This window comes from Lissotriton vulgaris, chromosome 10 (assembly GCF_964263255.1).
Source record: "Lissotriton vulgaris chromosome 10, aLisVul1.2, whole genome shotgun sequence".
Taxonomy (NCBI): Eukaryota; Metazoa; Chordata; class Amphibia; order Caudata; family Salamandridae; genus Lissotriton; species Lissotriton vulgaris.
Genome location: NC_141698.1, coordinates 909,316,875 through 909,336,053, shown reverse-complemented (window position 1 = coordinate 909,336,053; position 19,179 = coordinate 909,316,875). Strand labels below are relative to the sequence as shown.

The following is a 19,179-nucleotide window of genomic DNA, read 5'->3' as shown; positions in this document are numbered from 1 at the left end:
CCTGTTGGCCTGTCAGTGCACCACATGGGAGGCTTGTCTCCAGAGGACTGGGCAGAGCTCATAGACACCCTAAGCGGGGATGCCAGTAAAGCCTGGCTGGAGTCCTGCCTCAACAATTTGCTTCATGACTGACAATGGACTCCAGCAAAGCTGCAGTCAGGGCAGCTGCTGTCCCAATCTGACTGTAGCATTGTGCCAAAACATGCTGTAACCTGGTGCATTGTTTTGACTGGCCCTCCATCCGCTGCTACTGGAAGCAATTGCTGCAATGTTTCATGAGACACTGCAGATCCCACAGTCGCTGTCACACTCCATGATCCACCTCCATCCTTATGCTGGCCTCGCTGCCCTTTCCCCTATAGGAGAACCATTGTCTTCATGCAATGATGGCAACAGCTAAACACTGTGTCCTTTGTCACTGGCTCTCCCTGCAACCCCTAACTCATGATGAGTCGCTTACTTTCATGTATCAGACGGCCTCTTATGAACGTGTCATTTACAATCTGCAGGGTCTGAGACCTTTCTTTTCACCTGGGCTCCTTTTCTACAGGGACTTGTGCTGACTAGGCTAGGCTCCTGCTGGCTTGGTGGACACCCTCTTGACCCTGCCGGGGGTGCTCGGGTCTTAGTTGTGGTACTGAGCCTTGGTCCTCTCGTTCTCCTCCTTCTTTTCCTTCATATTCCCCTTCTCCATTTCTCCCTTTTCATTTGCCTCAAGCCTCGTTTGGGGGTCCACCTCTTCCACAACCTCATCCCTGATTTTGTCTCCCTCTACATTTGCCCACATGTCTTCTACACTCTCGCCGTGATGCCTTTCCTTCTCCACTCCCATGGTCTGGCCCCATAACGATTCCTCAGCATGCTCTTTCTTCTCTGTCCTATCCTTTTATTTGTATTTCTTCTCTATTTCTCTTTCTACCTCTTCTCTCATCTTCCCCTTCTATGTTCTATTCTTTTCTTCTTTCCCTTTCCCTCTCTTCCTTTTTTCTTTCCTTTAGTTTCCTCTTTAACTTTACCTCTCTTCCTTTTTTCTTCCCTTTCGTTTCCTCTTTCCCTTTCCCTTTCCCGCTCTTCCTTTTTCCTCTCTTCTCCTCTTCCCTCTTGTCTTCTCTTCTCTCCTCTCTCCCCTTGTCTTCTCTTCTCTCCCCTCTTCTCTCCTCCACTCTCCTCCTCTCTTCTCTCCTCTCCCCACTTTTCTCCCCTCCCCCCTCTCCCCTCTCTCCTCTCTTCTCTCCCCTTTTCTCTTCTCTATTCTACACTCCCCCTTTCTTCCACTTTTATTTCCTTTTCTCTTGTTTCTTCTCCCCTCCCTCTTTCTTTCCCCTTTTCTTTTCCCTTCTGTATTCTCCCCTCCCCCTTTCTTTCCCTTTTTCATTTCCCTTCTCTATTCTCACCTCCCTCTTTCTTTCCCCTTTTCATTTCCCTTCTCTATTTTCCCCTCTATGTTGCCTCCTTCCCCATCCTCTCTTCTATCCCTTGCCCTTTTCCTTCCCCCACTACCCCCTCCCATATCACCCACACTGCCTCAACTATCCCAAGTCCGCCCCACATATTTGATGTAATATTTATTTGAAGGTTTTATATAGTGCCATCAAGATACTTGTTGGTATCAGAGCGCTTACACATGTTATATTGTTGATAAAATGTTTCCATTGAAGGTGGGATCTGTTGTATTTTGTACTGTTCCTTTACAATTTGAGCCCTTGCATTCTGACTGCCTTTGACTGCCAAGTGTGTAGTATTGTACTGCTTTTGGTATGTCCCCCCTTCCCCTTCTATCTTTAAATAAGCCAACTGACTAATGGAGTCTCTTCTTCTGCCTGGCACTCGAGGATGACTTCCTTGAGCAGGATGCCCAAGGCTCAGTCCTCTCTTTGCTAGCCCAAGGAGCAGCAGGCACAATCAAACACCAGTGTGGCCTCTCTCTTTCAGGTCCAAGGTCAGCAGGGAAGACCTTCTACAGCCCTCTCCTACAGTGGAGATAAGATCTGTAGTCTGGATGCAAGGCGTGCCTACTTATGTTCAGAAAGTGCTGTCAGGCAAATGCTGCATGCTACTAGCCAGTAGGCTTCTTGGATCCCTCCAACCTGATGACAGCTTCCCTGCCTTTTTGTCGCAGTAGACCTTTTTCAGAGGCAACCTCAAAACATTTAAAAGAAGACTTGGACTTTGTCATAGCTTGAGATGCTAAAGTCAAGTTAGCAGTTTAAAGATGCTCTACCAGCCGGCAATGATAGGCTAAGAGTCATGCTTTTGCTTAATCACATGCATGCTGTCACAACTAGTGCTGCAGTCTACGAGAGACACTTATACTTCCAGGCCCTGGATACCACAATACCAAATATGGATTAACAAGTATGTTAAATTACACCAATTGGTGATAATACACATTTAAAGTGGTCAGAGCACATGCCCTGAGTCCTGATTAACATGGATCAGGGAATTTCAGTGTCATTACACCAGTGCTTAGTAGGCCTAATGGGGGCAAAAAGTGGGGGTGAACTTGCAAAAAGTTTGTTTCCTCACAGGTAACCATCCACTTCAAGTAATAATCACAATACTTGTCAAGGTGAGCAACTAAAGTCACTAAAACTTGAGCTCTACCCCTCTAGGAGCTATGACACAGAGCAGTCCAATTTAACTTAAATGCAAAAGCTGAAGCATTTATGCAGTAACAAAACAGTAATAAGGTCAAAACACAACAAAAGAAACATCCAAACCAATTTAGCAAATAGAGCACATTTTGATCAAATTCACGACACCAAAATAATAAAATTCCAATAAGGGAAACGGATGATATGATTTTTTAAACTTGAACCAGTTGAAGATTTACTTTTGGATTTAGGGCCAGATTTATATCTTAGCGAATGGGTTACTCAACCACAATGGTGACTGATTTCCTGTCCACAGAAATATAAATCCAATTGGCTATAACGGGATTTCTATTTCTGCAGATGGGATATCCATCACCGTTATGATGAAGTAGCTCATCCGGTGAGCTCTAAATTGGGCCCTTAGTCTCTGAAATGTCAGTCAAAAATCTTCAGCAGTGAAAGGCAGCAGGCTGTGGCTTAAGAGTGTTTCATGATGTCAGAATCAGTTGACATTTAATCGAAAGTTCAGAGTGGGAGACATTTTTAATTTGAGCTCAGAGAAGGTCCCTCATCAGTCATTTCTTGTGGCCCCTTGGCCAGTGAAGATGTCTATGCTCAGACTTAGTCACTTTTTTATGTTTGTCTTTTTCCAGCTAAGCAAGGCTGCAGGCAGTACCCAAGAGGGCTCCACGAGACCAGATACCTTCTCCTTAAGGACACATTCTTTCCGATTTGTTGCTTTTGAACAGCTCCAAGTGGTTGAAAACTGAATCTTCACCCCAGCCACAACTCACTTTCGTCCAGTCGGATGGGAGATGTCTTGGCTTTACTCCTGAATGAGTGCTTTGCTGACCTTTCTTGACTTCATTAAAGAGTTGTCTTGTCTTATTCTTAATACTCAACACACAGCCAACAAATTGTCTGTGGATGTCTTTGAGAACACAGACAACTATCTTGGTATTCAATTGAAAGAGTAGAGCACAATGTGAGCAATCAGCTCCTCTGATTCATCACCTCATCCTTATCAGCACCATAAAATAAGGAAAATTAAAACCAGGGATCTCAGAGACTACTGCCCCGTCAAAAGTGCAAAAGATGCTTTCTCTTTCATTGGTGCTGTAATCAAACTATAGCATACTTCTTAGATTAGACTTGTCCACACCTCTGCCTATAGAACTGAATAAAAGTTAGCCACTATTTTAGTCTACCCGAGGCCTTTATTTTTTCAGCCCATCCCCAACAATACATTATTTTGGGCATGTGAAAATGTTAGCAGTCCTGGTCTCCATCACTTCGCTTACTGCTCTTCAAAAAATCAGATCTGCTTCATCTTTCCTTGTTGCTGAAATCAAACTGTAGTAGATATCCTGGATTAGAATTGTCCACATCTCTGCCCATGGAACTGAGTGTAAATTAGCCAATATTTCAGGCTATTTTTAGGGTCTTTCATTTCTTTATGTCCCCAACAATTAATTACTTTAGGCATTTGAATATTTAAGCAGCCCTGGTCTTTATCAGTTTATCTAGGGCTGGAGAAGACAGCTTCCTTGAACTATTGCCTCTTCCTTGCCTGTACCTCAGACTGGACATTCAAAATAGGCTATTGTCTCCATTCATGAAGCTCCAAACCCTCTTATTCTCATTTTATTGCTGCACCCATATGATATCATTATTTCTTAGAATCATTTTAGATTTGATCTTAGACACATCTCCTTAATAAACGCGTAGTGGATACCCTGTTTGGTAAAGCCTTTCTTCTTCAAACTCAACTGTTTCTTAGCCAGCCTCAGAAGATTTTCGTTGAAGGCAACTAAAGTTGTGCTGCGAGGGACACTAGTAAAGTTCGAGGTGCGAGGACCTCCTACAATGTCTCTGGTGCTAAGACCTCTCAAGTCAGTTGAGGTGCTAAGACCTCCCATAGTGCTTCTAGAAAGAGGCTCAGAATGTTTAGATTTTTTAGTCTTCTTGCCTTGGGTAACATTTTGAGGATCAAGGAGGTAGTCGTGATCAAGGCAAGAGGTCTCTTTGAGGACATCATGTCCTTAAGAGTGTCTAGCATGCAAAACCTCATTTCCTTTAGAAGGAAGTTCTTAAAAGACTCATTGGTATAATTAGGGGAGCTAGCTGTGGAATTATCAGAGTCAATATCGGACATATTTGTTAATTGAGGTGATAATGTAGAGGTCTTTTTGAAATGAAATAGTTAAGAAGTTAGGCAAAACTGTTCAAATAGTAATGTTCTCTCTTTTCCCTTTGAATTTTTCTTTTTAAGGCAAGGGTTTGAAGGTGTACAATAAGATTGGGCAAGACGCAAGAGAAAAAACAGTCTCTGGCAATCTCCGGCACCAGCTGATGAGAGCAATGTAACTGACAAGCTCGCTCAAGCCCAGCCGCTGCCTGAGAAGTTAATTAGAGGAAAGACCGTAGGCAGCAGGGTCACGGAGTGCCACCGTTGCCAAGGAGCGTTCCTCGGGGACGTGCTCGCGAAGTTAGAGCGAGTGCGCATGATAAAATTATAGAAAATGGACGAAAAACCAGAAAGGTGATTAGGGCCGTAGAAGTGGAAGGCGTGTTCAGCGAACATACATAGCTGAGGAAATATGAGTGCGGGCATGCCAGCGGCAGGAGAACACTTCAGTGAGGAAGGGGAGGGGAAGGGCGGGCAGGAGCTTGAAAACCATAAATTGGAAATCAAGGAGGGGAGGGTTGGGAAGAAACCAGAGTCCCAGGAGGCAAATATTAGCTGCAAGAGAGTTATAAGTGCAGGCAGTACATTACAAATGAGATAAGCTGGTAATACTGTCTAGTAGCTTATAGAGTAATATTAGAATATTTTAAAATCAGAGACAAAAAGCAGCAGATACAATACAATCAATGAAATCTAAGAAACTTATCTGCTTGAGAACCGCATTTAAAAGAGGCAGTCTGTTTGGCACTCATGCCTTTCATACCATCTGTTCACTCTATTCTAGAACTATTTTCTGTATGATGTAGTGCAGCGTCTTGTGACTGCATTAAAAAGATAATGCATAATGTTAGCCTCCGTGTCTTTAATGAAATCCAGATTCTCTGGTCATGTTAATAGGAGAATCGCAATTTTTTTTTAAGGCAACTGAATTAAGGGTAGTCTTGATCTTTAGTAATTTGTTGAGGGTGAGACCGATGAGCTCCTATGGTCCATAATTTTCTTTTTGCCTGCAGCACTTAAGAAGAAGAAGAAATTAAAAGGGATTATTTGAGTTAGGCTTCTTCTGCATTTCTGTAGCCACAATGGACATTTACTGTTCATTTTACTGCTCTAGACCTGTGGCAGCTAACCTACCGAACCAGCTCTATACAACTGAATGAACACTGACCACTGTTGAGTGCAGAGTGGTTTTCTTTAAGTCCCTCTTTTTTAAACCTACCCTCTTTAAAACCGCTCTTTTCAAGGCATTCTTGACAGGATGGAAATTTAAGGTCGAAAGGATGAAATCCTGTTTGGACCAGTTCAAAGGACAAGAGCACTATAGAGCTAGTCTCCATTCCTGTGCTTAAATCACCGCCACAGTATCCAACTCTCTGTAGCATGCTCTTTATCACGTTTTGCATGGTATTGGTACATTTCTATTTATCTTGATTTGCCTTAGACATGCTTTTCCACCTGCAATGTACCTGTCCCACACTCTTCATCTTAGTATTATTTTCTTCTGTGCTTCATAAAAACAGAAATGTGAATGTTTGCTTATGAAAAAGTTACAGAAATGTGGCCATGCAGTGGAAATATCAGCCTTGCGCTGACTATTTATTGATCAATTGAAAAGTAACGGGTTTGCTAATATTAGTATTACAGTTTGTAGACATTATTTTTAAGGAAGCCTTTGTCCCAAATCCCCACGTATACCAGTGTAGATGTCCTAAATACCTAAATTATATATTTATAACAGTATGATTATGTTCAAACCAAATTATAATATAAATAATTTTTGTTAGGGAAACAATATTCACTCCACCTAAAATACTTTCTAAATCTCCTCCAGGTTTAAGTGGATCATGCATGCTTCAGTCACTTAGGTTCATTAGTATGTGCTGCACTGATTTCACTTTGACTGAAAAGATTCATTAATGAGGCCTATTTAATTTTTCACCCTTAAGCCATGAAACCTTATTCACCCCCTTAAGCTACACCACAACCACCTTCTCTCTTGTGTGCTATCCCTCTACTCTTCATTAGGTACTGTGGAATTGACTCTTTCCTTTCAAATGGAACTAGACTTCACCGAGCACCTGAATCTTTTCAAAATCATTCCAAGCTGTGTTAGGAGGACCCAAGAAGGAAGAGGCGGATCCTCTTTTTGGTAGACTATAAAAATAGACACCTGCACCGATCTGCTTAAAGTTGTTGTAGAAAGTCTGTGACTGCTATCTGATGCGACAGAAGAAAAACAAAGCAAGTCAAAGTAACAAAGCTCTGCAGTTCAAACTAAATAAATAGAGCTCTATGCAGATCAGATGTATGTTGAATATGTTCCTGCGTACAATAGAAAGAAGGAAAAAGACTGTAGGATAAGAAATTCAGTTCTGGTTTCAACACTCCGTTCTCAATAAAAACACAAGTTTTTCAAAACTTTTAACCAGAACAAATAGCAACAAGGAAATCTTTAAGTGTCAAAATTCTTAATGAAATACATACATATCTAATCTTTCCAAAGGATCTTTCTGCAGAACATGTAATAGTAAATCCCAAGCTGAAATAGTAATCTGCCCCACTAATCATGTCAGAAAACAGCTCTTTAGGAGATATAATGCAACAGTGTCAAAAAAGGACGCCTTATTGTTCTAATTGGCTGCCCAGTGGCTATTCAATCTCGGGAATGGAAATCATAAAGAGAAAATCAACCAGCAAAAAAGTAAGAATTGGCCCTCCTCCACAATAAAGAACCTTAAAGCCCTTAGTGAGCCACTAAGAATCACAATGTTCATACTGTCTTACATAATTTTTTAGTGCACTTAGTCATCTGATATATTTAGGTCAAGTACTCCATTGTTGCCACAAGTAAGTCCACCACAGTGGGATTGCTGAGACTTCGTTGGAGGCCCTCCTCGTTTATAAACCACTTTGTGTACTGGGCCTCCTGGAAAACTACTGGTTGGTGGATGAAGTCCCCTTGGCTGCTGATGGTCATTGCTGCTGAGAACCCTTTTTGTTGCCACTAGTATGTCCCCCACAGCAGCATTGCTGAGACCTCGTCGGAGGCCGCGCCGCCATCCTCAACAAATCTGCAAACTCACCTCCTGGCCCACTACTGGTTGGGGGATGTAGTCTAGGGGTGAGTGTGTTGGTAAACTCCACCTCACTGACAGTGGGCAGATTTTTGACGAACTCTGCATTCCAAGCAGAGTGCAGAGTGGCAAAACTCTGAAAACACTGCGATCAGAGCAGAGCTAATAGCCCACCCCTAGTTTTCTGCCTTTTTCTGCCAACTTCTGACATTTATTTTTCTTTTTACTTATTTCTGACCTATTGCAGAGAAACAAATGAAAACTTCTCTCTCAGCAAGTGGGAGCTGTTTCACAGCTCTTGCTTGCTGAGATCGGAGTTCGTGTTTGCTCTGACTTGGCGAGAGTAAGAGCTAACAACTATGTCCCAGGGGTGGGAACCTCGGGGTGGTGGTTTCCAGGGCCATTATTGGCCCCTTTGATATGCATCTGTCAGACCCAGGGAGGTGATGGTCCCCTGGGCTGTATATGGCCATGGAAGGGGGCCTTTTGGCCCCCCTCATTTTTTCAAACATTTGGCCTCATGGAGATGGTGGGCCCTGGGATCAGTGAAATCGATCTTACTTTAATTTCAGGGAGGTTGTTGTCACCAGGACGAATACAAGCTCATGGAGGGGTGTCCGGTGTGCCTCCTCCATTTTATCAAAAAAGCCCCAGGAAAGGGTTGGTCCCCAGGGCTCAATGAGCCTTAGGAGGGGGTCCCTGTGTGCTCCCTCCTTTATTTAAAAAATTGCCTGTGCTTTTTTTTTGCAGCAGATTCGTTTTTGCAGCAAAAGTTTCTATAAAAAAAGAGATTATTTTGCCCTGTAGGGGTCACAGGGGGACCACACCACCTGTGAGTCAGAATATTCCTAACTGTCTCAAGACGTGTTTAAGTGGCCGCAACCAATCCGATCTCACAATGAGATCTGTGCCTAGGCTCTGTCCAGGTATCCTTATTTGCATTTCCTTAAATTTCTTAACTGCTGAACAGGTTTGCACTGGATAACAAAGTGTGATCTGTGAACCAAAAGTTGCCTTACTGCCAACTTTTGTATAATTCTGTCCAGAGGTTCTGACTGTATTTGTGTTTAAAGCTCCTATGAGAAATCCATTTTTTTTTTGCCCCTTCCCCTTTTTTCTCATCCCATGCTTGACGGTTCACCCCCAAACATTTCATGCACAACAAGACTCGCAATTACACTTTTTTAGGGAAATTTTGTGAGGATTTGTCAATTAACGCCAGATTCTCAGTCATCACCTTAGTTTACTAGACGAAAGTCAGAGTTTCATCTGAGACATCCGATAACCAACATCTGAAAGAAGGGAAGTAAGTGAGTCTAAGCTCAGAATACCATCAATCCTTAAGCACAGATCTGTATTTTTTGTATGTTGGTGATGCGCTATAGGTGATTTTGTGAATAGCTCAGCAATAAGATTAAAATGTAAGTTAACTAGAACTGAAGCTAAAACAGACAGATCACTTTAAACTTGTGTCCTCACTCTGCAGTAAGTCATCGGTTTCCATGTATGTCCTTTCATCCAATAGCGTTTTGAATGCTTTGAAATGTAAGCATTTGCTTGCAACAAACCAATACAAAATATACATGTCCAGGAATGCATAGTGCTATAAACTCTGAGCCAGGAATGGCTGAAAATGTTGCAAAAGCTATGAAGTTACATACCAGCTGTATTTCTTTCTGAGACGAATAACCGCGTTCCCGCTTTCCACTGCTTATCCTTCCCAAATCCCTTGTGTTTGTACCACGAGGGAGCACCGGGGTGTGGTGTAAGGGGAGCTGAAGGGGATTCAGGAAGGGCTTAAGCCATCTTTTGGAGTGCATCAGGATTTCCTTGGGTTTTCGAAAACTATCTCTGTTGTCCATAATGAGGTGAAGAATATTTCTATAACATAATGCTGCTTGTGGCATTAAAAAAACGTATATGGTGACTGCATACTTTAATCTTCCGAAGCTTCTGAGGGGTGAGTATCCATGCAGGAAGAACCATTCTCCTCTCTAGCGAGCAGTCACATGGTGTTCTTATTACAGGGGCATTCTGACGTCAAATGTCCCCTACAGTGACCAAATAGTTTACAGCAGTTGATAATATCATAGGGTGAGAATGGCTAGACGGCTCTAGCCTGGCTCACTGAGTCAGTTATGGGTGCTTCCTGCTCGGCTGGGACCTGCGAGGCAGAAGTAAGATGCGAGTTGGAGCTACAACACAGATTAGCATGCCGGCATGTACTTTCTGTCTTTCTGCAGCATCGTAAAGACACTCAGAAGGCAATGCAATTGTAATGGCTTGTCACCTATGGGTACAGATCAACCATGTGCAAATTGCAGAAAATACACTCCATTTATAAACTCCGCCCCCTATTAACGTCTGATCTTTTCAACTCTTATCCATGAAGCTCCATTTTCTTAATCACCTGCCGATCTCATCATCACTCAAGGAGACTCTTTCAAATCTCTATTGTGACATGATGAGTCATAGAAGACCTTGAGGCTACAATGAAAACGTGTATCTATGCTTTAATTGCTTTGCTACATAAATGGCGTATTTTATTGCTATTAAACTTGTCGTTTCTTTCCAGCCCTATCTACAAGCAGTAACGAATGCGATGGTTCTTCAGGAGTAGACATTGAAGCTGAAATGTCAAAGTAAGTAAGATGTCTGTTCACAGAAATTGTAGCACTGTATGTGTACGTGTCAAATGTAGGCCTACCTTTTTTTATTAAGATTTCATTCACATAGGTAGGTAACAAAGGTGAGATATTTGGCACTTATTTAAAAGGCATGTTGAAATGTTGCACCTATAATTAATCTGTACTAATTAGCACTCATTTCGTTTTTTCTTATTCTTCCATCAGACAGTAATTTAATTCCTGATACTAGTGTATCCTACAGACAATGCAGTCATATCATTGGCATGAAGGACTAAAAAACATATGCAACTAAGACTACTAGTAGGCCCGTATTGCAAACCCCCCAGATTTGTCCCATTACGATCAGCTATTCTGGTTTTGATTTATCAGATTATTTCTCATTTTGTAGATCTCCTAATTCTAAGTATTTCAATGGGGCCAGTACCTGCTGTTATCAGACCCAACAGGATTAAATTAATTCAAAATGAGAGCTTAATGCCACTTATTGTATCAGTCTCAGAAGTATGATGAAAAATGTCGACCCTTGTTAATACAACACATCTACCCTAAATTATCAGATGGAAATTTGTTGCAGGAGGAAACCTGTGGATATGACCACCAGAAACAATGGGACATATCCTCACATATGCATTTTGGAGTACATGCAGTAGTACTCATGAAGTACTCGTTCATGTACATTTACATGCCTTTATGAATTGACACCAAAACATTGAAATGGCAATAAAATGGGAATACTCCGAATACATTTATGTTAAATTAGTATAAATAGAAAGTACCGTGCAATTATTTAATTTTTTCTAACACTTCCCCCAATTTGTGCTGAACTAAATCTCGAATAGCAAATATATCTCTTTTATTCATGTGATTTATCAATTATGTTAGAAATGGGTATTTCAGGTTGGCTAAGGCTTGCGCCAAAGCCAGGCAGAAACCACCATTCTAAGTCAGGGCAAGGAAGTCACCCGCCAAGATAACCCCTGCTCACCCTCTTGGTAGCTTGGCACAAGCAGTCAGGCTTATCTCAGAGGCGATGTGTAAAGCATTTGCGCACGCACCCACCAGCAACAACATACCAGGCCCCCACAAGAGGAACTCCACACAAGGTTATATCAAAAATAGCCTTTGTATTATGCCAAATACATTAGATAAGGAACACACACTTTACAATGTGCCATAGGCACGGGCAGAATTTACAAGGGATTATATACATAGGACAGGGCCACATGGAGGCACTGTCGGGAATAAGCACTTTTAGAACTATCCGTTGGTAGAATTATTACTTTGTAGGAGTAACATTTTTAGAACATAGAACATATAATAACTGGTGGCGGGTACGGACTTGCCTTCCATTCTGGTGGTGCGGGACAATGCGGGTGACCTCCTCGGCAGACCGGAGAGGGCAGGAGGCGGCCGGTACACTACAAGCGTGCAAATGTTTCTCACCTCCCAAAGGGGGCTCCAGGCTTTTTCTGAGGCTAGGGCGACCCAAAGGTGTGTGGCTCAGAGGAGGAGGGAGGCAGGGTGCGGGCAGCCCAGCGAAGCGGACGCGGCTCAGAGGAGAGGGGCGCTGCTCGAGGCGGGGGCGTCCAGGCACGGGCTGCAAAGGGGGGCGAGTGAGGCACACTTCAGGCAGGGCTCCAGCGGCACCTGAAGGTCAGACAAGTCCCGGAAACTTGGCAGGGAAGGCAAAATAGTGTCCACTGGTCCTGCGACGCTGGTCAGGGGGCGAGCTCAGTATCAAACCCTTGGAGATAGCTTTAAGCACCAAATAGCAAATGTAGCACACAACCAGTAACCACTGGTAAAAGGTAAGTACCACCTACACAACCCTAACCACCTTAGGAAAATATCACGCAGGGAACCATGAACTCACTAGCATAACTATACTAGGAAAAACAACCACCTAAGCATAAAAATACATTTAGGGGTATAGGCCAGAAACTTTACACATGATGCATAAAAACACATTCAGAGGTGTTAGAACACAGGGTGCGCCAAACATACTACACACAATACATTTCCTAACACCCAAAGCATTAGCGCATAAATCACATTTAGCACATAAATCACATTAGGGTCCAGGTTGCGCCACTGCGCCAAAACCCAAACATAGCAGCTGCCCACTACTTGCTGGGCAGCTGGGGGACAAGAACAGGACAGGGCCTAAACACTGCAGCTGGCACTAAGTGCTTCGCAGCTGGGCAAGGACAAAGTAGGGATGAAGGAGTGCGACTCACTCCTGAGTCCAAAGTACATGTCCCTAGACAGAAAAGACCTAAATGGTGCATCTGCCCACTACTTGCTGGGCAGCTGGGAAGCCAATTGCAACAGGGCCTCTCTGTAGCCCGATTGAGCCACATGGGACTCAGTAAATCAATAATGGGCCCCTTGGAGCACTCTGGCTTTTAAAATGATGATGCCCGATATAGGGAGCAAAGACTGGCCCCCGAATACCGTAAAGCGCGCTGGCGCTAAAAATAATATTGCCCAATGTCGGAGACAACTAGCTTTGAAGAGGAAATAAGGCCCCCATGGTACTCTCGGGTTTCTGAAAAAATGTGGCCCAATCAGAACTTTCCCATGGTTGGAGCCACTCGGGCCCGGTTATTTAATTCTTAACTGCAAAGGTCGGAGTGGAACGTCGGAGCGGCCCGCTGCCATCCAAGGCTGCTCAGGAAACACTCAGGTTGCTGCCGGTTTCCTCCTGCTCCTGGACTGCGGGCAGAAAGGCGGGGCTCTCTCTTCCACATGAGAGCCCCGCTGACCTAAGGCACACTTCTTCCGGGGCTCCCTCCATCGCATGGGAGCCCCGCATCACTCTCGCTGCGTCGTTTTCCCTGCTGGCGGCCCCGGGGCTCTCCACAGCTCACGGGAGCCCCAGGCCGTGGGAGTACTTCGCATCTTCTCTCGGGGCTCGAGGAGGCGGGGTGGGCTCCAGACCTCCTTGCTGGCAACACCACTTCCGGGCCGAACGCGTAATTTCGGTCCGGCGGCTCGCCCACAGTTAGGCGGGCCGTGGGCAGCGGCGGCGGCATCTTTGAGGCAGAATTTGAGGGGTAGGCTCCCTTTTAGATATAATATAAACGTAGCATTGCTTCGGGGGCAATAACGAGGGGTGGGCACCCTCGAAAGATACAATAAAGGTAGAAACGGGGTGGTACCCATCATAAGTTTAATGATCACGGCCATAATGCAGGAACAAATACAGGGTAGGCTCCTGCAATAAAAATAAAGCGCTCCTTTAGGGGACATAAAGCTCTCACTAGTCTAGTATCTTTAAGGTAAAATGCAGCCTCTCAATGCTGCCAAAGGTCCTAGAGAGTCAAAGGGAAAAAGTCAAAAAGGGGGTTCCAGGGCAAAGCAAAGTCCCCAATCATCTCAGGAAAGGCAGAGGGGTCCCAAAGAGTCCTCCAGCATCCAGGGGCATCCAGGGGCTGTGCAGGGCCCAGGGAGGCAAGACTTCCCCTTGGCCCCAGCAGCAGCACACCCCTGGTAGATTCAAGTTCGCAAACAAGAACATTGAAGATGAGGTCACAGCCTCATTTTACACAAAAAATATCCCCTTTTCTCTAGGGTGCAGGGTGGGGGAAAACCAGACGCAGCTGGTTCTGGAGCACTTTGTTTTGCTTAGCCCCTCTTCCTATTCACGGGCTAGGCTAGGGCCATCAGTCGCACCACAGGGGGCAGAGCCAGCATTGTGTGGAGAAAGCCCAGCCCTATTCAGGTCCCAGGTGTACTCCTCCCCAGCCATCAACATGCAGATCTCCCATTCACCACCGGGGCAGACCCATCCTGACTCCTGGAGCCTGGCACACCAGCCAGCTCCAGCCAATCACAGGCCAGACAGCCAATTCACATAATTTACACAGACAGGCCAACTTCTTGAAGTGGCACTTTCACACAAAACACAATTATGCCGCACACATCATCACGCTGCATTTAGTCACACAAGTCTGCACATACCAAACTCAACCTGCACTCCCCACGCATCAGGAATTACCATGGACACACATATTCCCCATGCATTCCTTTGGGAGGGCAGGCCATTCTCACACACGCACTCGGAGAGCGCACGCACTTTACACTGCGCCACAGTGCTAACGTGCGCAAAGACCAGAAATCACTATACTTATTTCAGAGTTCAAATGCAAAAAGTTCAGGGGTGAATCTGCCAGAAGGGCCAAGTCCAACAAATTATAATAATATGTGTTTGTAGGATTGTAATTAATAAAATATATTGTTGAATAGTTTTACTCTCTATTGTTTGAAGTTTGAGCTTTAAAATTGTGTTATAAATATTAAATATTCAAGCATTTTACAAAGATTACATTTTTATTAAAAATGTTGAGAACTTCATTAAGGATAAGGGAAAGAATAATAATGATTGCTATAGGCCTTCGCCTCCACCATTCCAATGTATGTCTTTGTGTTTCTCCCTTTTCAATTTATAGCATTCTAACATCAGTAGGTGGGATGGTCTAATAGCCTTTTAGCCCTTCAGCCTTGTGCTTTAACAACTGTTAAAGACCCTCTCCCTCGTTACAAGTTTACTTGGGTTTGAGAGAGATAAGCAGCGATCCATCAAAGGGGGAAAGAAAAAGGGGAGGACCCAAAAACATTGATTACCCATGTTAATTTCCATTAGAAACTTCTCTTGTAGCTGCAGAAAAAATCTACTGTATGGAATTATACAAAAGTTTGCTAAAAGTTAGAATTTTTCTCACAAAGCTCCCTTTCTGTTATTTTTTATGCTGTAGATGGCTAGAATGCCAGAAACCGGTCCTCGGAAGCTTGTTTCCGGTCCAGGGAAGACATGGCTTGGCAGTTCGGGCTGGACTGTTCCCATGAGGCACAGGATCAGACTGATTTGCATATAGCCATGTCTGAACTGGGGTAGCAGAGTGGGCTAAAGAACGGTGACGTATTAAACCCAGATCTTTTGACTGGGTGTGAGTGTTTGATTGATTCGGATGCTCCGTCCATCACTACTCCCTTTTGTTTGACCATAAGAGGCAGGCAAGAGGATTCCTAAGTTTTGCCTCCCTTGATTTGCTTGTCAGAATATGGACAACATCTTGAGGCAGGGTTTGGGGACATAGTCCCAATTGAAACACATGTATTTAAAGCCTGTTTTTGAGGGTCACAAAAATGAGCGCATATAAAGTTTGATAACAGATTTCATATCAAATATTTGTTGGTGGTAACATACTAATTTTATCAATTGTGGTAAATTTGCCCTGTGAAAATGCTGTTTTTATGGCAAGGCAAGAGGCTACCATTATCCATTAACATCTTAAAATGCCACTCCTGCAGCGGCTTCAAGCATTCACATTAATACACCAATACAGCAATCTAGGATTAGAACTCCCATAAATAATCCCTACACAGAAAATTCATCCTCTTTTGCCCGATAGGTTTGTTTTAATGATGAGGATAATATTTATTGTGTGAGAGTTTAAACTTCGAGTAGTGACTAAAAGCAGAGCCATTAAGACCAGATTTGTGGTATGGGGATGAAATAATTTTGTATCAAGAGGCAAAGGAAGAGTTGTTATGGTGGTTGGAGAATCTGAAGGTATGAAATGAGTAAGCCATTTTTGGTACCATGCTGGCTTTGTAATAGAGACAGAAGCCAGTCTGAAAGAACGAAACACACGATTAGGAGACCAGGAGACTGCTGGTTTATGGACTGGCATGGAAAGAAAACAGTACATAAATTGTTTGCAGTTGACATCAGGATTGAAGTTTCAAAAATGTTTTTAATGGGAAATGTGGTGCTGATGAAAACGGGCAATAGATCTGCAGTGATATATATAAATTAACTAGAGGGAAGCAGGTCCCAATGTTTATCAGATTTGGCGAAGGAACTGTGATTTGTTTGTTTGGAGCACAAGATCAATCTGAGGTCGGTGTATTTTACTGATGTTACTATGGATTGGAATTCGAGAAACATCTGAGGTAATATTATGGGATGTACGTTGTTAACAACGCATGCTTTTGCCACGCATGTTTTTACAACGCAGGTTTTTCAACGCAAGTCGTTACAACGACTTGCGTTGGGGGGTGCTGGATAGTGAATAGTTATATTTACTATTCCAACTCTAGTCCCCGTGGATAGTAGGGAAGGTGTTGGATAGTAAATTAAACTATTACCTATCCTAGAGCGCCCCCAGCGCAATTCGTTGTAATGACTTGCGTTGAAAAACCTGCGTTGTAAAGGCACTGCATGGTAAAAGTTGCGTCGTAAAGGATGTTTCCCAATATTATGTGCAAAATATTCCTGGTTAGAAACACATTTTGTTACAAAATCAAATGCTGCTTAAAAAAAATTATACCTTTGTCAACATTAGCGGTGGAAACAGAAAACACATTTAGAAGAAAGAAAATTGCTTATGCAGTTCCAATAGTAGCCAACAGAAGTATGCCCATACTGGAGAGAGTCAAATTTAAGGTCCTCTGCATCGCCCACAAGTCCATTTGGGTGAAAGGTGCGCCCATTAATCAATCCATTGCTGTCCCATACTGCCGTAACAGAAGCCTCCGCTCAGCTAACCTTTTGCTCACTGTAGTCCAAAAAATGAAGAGAGCAAGAAGTGGTGGCCGCTCTTTCTCCTATAACGCTGCCAAGCTTTGGAATGCCCTGCCTTCCCAACTTTGCCAGGAGTCTAACCATTTACCTTTCCAAAAGCTCCTTAAAACTTGCATTTTCCAAGTAAACAGCCAGTAAAGTTGCCTCCTCTATCCGCTGCTGCAGATAGCGCTGGGATGCCTTAAGGTAGCTATGCGCTCTATAAGTGTTTAGACTTTGCATCTGTTGCATGATCACTGGCCCTGCACCAGTGAGTAGAAATACTGAGGAATTTTTAGACTCACAGTCCCTACACTTGTAAATTCAGATACACATTATCTTTTTTGTTAGATTCTCACAGTCTTTGCACTAGTGAGTGAAGAGAATGCATGTCTGTTACATGCTCACTGACCCTGTACTAGTAAGTAGAGAGACCGTGCATTTGTTATATGCTCACCTCCCCCATACTAGTGATTTGATAAACATGTGCTTTTGTTAGATGTGCACAGCCCCTGCAGTGCTTTTGTTGGATACTAACATTACTTGCACTAGCGAGCAGAGGAACTGTGTTTTTTTTGGATGCTCATAGCCATTGCACTAGTGAGCTGAGACCCCATGTTTTTGTTGGATGCTCACAACCCTTGCTGTAGTGACGGATGCTCTACCTGCAGTGTCGACTTGTGAGCAACTTCACATTCAGAGAAGTTTTCATTCTGAAAGTCTGTCAGCTGTCATTAAGATTAGGGGAAGGCTGTATTCCCCATTCATTTCAAGAATGTTGTAAATTATTGTTTTAGTTTTACATGTTCCAAAATGGGCTACATGCACAGTGGTGAGCACACAGGATGGGGAGATGTTTAATCACTTATGGGATGGGTGAGAGAGGTGAATAAAGGGGCAAGAGAGGTAAAGAAATGGTCAAGAGGGGTGTAGAAAGAGGCAAGAGGGGTGCAGAAAGAGACAAGAAGGGTGCAGAAAGACGAGAGGTGCAGAAAGATGCTAGAGTAGTGCTAAAAAGAAGCAAGTGAAAGGTCATGAGAGAGGAGAGTTACAGAAAGTAACAAGAGAGGTGCAAAAAGAGGCAGGTGAGGTACAGAAAGAGGCAGATGAGGTGTAGAAAGAGGCAAGAGACGTGCAGAAAGGGGCGAGAGAGGTACAGAAATGGGCGAGAGAGGTTCATTTATGTTATGCTAGATTGTATTTATAGAGCGCCAAATCACCAAAGTTCTCTAAGCACTAGCAAATTAGATCAAGAAGTCAGGGATCCTATGTTCCAGCTAAGCTCAGCACACAATGGGATGGAATTATCCAAATGCCTCACTGAACAAAATGGTCTTGAGTTTCCTTCTAAACGGGAGTAGGGTGGCTTCCCTACTTAAACTATCCGGTAGCTTGTCCCAGATCTGGAAATCACCACTGAGAAGGCCCGCGCCCCCCCCCCCTAATAAAGCGTGGGCATGACAGCAAGCAAGACTCAGATGAATGGAGACAACGTCCGGGCACATATGGCTTCAAACGGTCTTTTATGTAGTTGGGCGCCACTCCATACTGTGCTTTATGTGGAATGCACAGACCCTTGAACCGGACACTCTGCCTAATAAGCAGCCAGTGTAGCTGCTGTAGCAGGGGGATGGCATGTGCTCTTCTTGGCAATTTAAACATGTTATGTTATAAATATGTATAACGCGCACGGCTACTCATGAGTGTCCCAGCGCGAAAAAACCTATTAGAAAGAAACAGAATGGAACTGGGGGGAAATTGTTATTAGGCAAACAGCAGAGTTTTTTGTCTTTTCCTAAACATGGAAGGGTCGTTGATAATGCTTAGTTCTAGGGGGAGAGAATCCACGCATTAGTCGCTTTAAAGGATAGCGAGCTCCCTCCAATCCTTGTCTGCCGAAAGCGAGGAATCAAAGCTAAGCACTGTGAGGCAGAATGCAGATGTCTTCGTGGAGTGTAGAAACTAAACTGCTTTCCTAACTAAAGGGGCCCTCGGCCATAGACAGCTGAATGGGCCATCGTGAGGGCCATACATTTCACTCTTTGGGCCACTGGTAACCAGTGCAAATCCTTCAGATGGTGTTTATTGCTGGACCAGACAGGGATAC

At 43.7% G+C, this 19,179-nt stretch overlaps 1 protein-coding gene across 1 annotated transcript in view; it reads left to right on the top strand.

Annotated features, from left to right (window-relative positions):
• LOC147688995 (ATP-dependent translocase ABCB1-like) overlaps nt 1-19,179 on the top strand; it is an 856,748-nt gene that overhangs the window by 215,625 nt on the left and 621,944 nt on the right. The window contains exon 7 of the mRNA XM_086941881.1: nt 10,432-10,498. Coding sequence (XP_086798007.1) covers nt 10,432-10,498 — 67 coding nt within the window. The remainder of the gene's footprint in view (nt 1-10,431; nt 10,499-19,179) is intronic.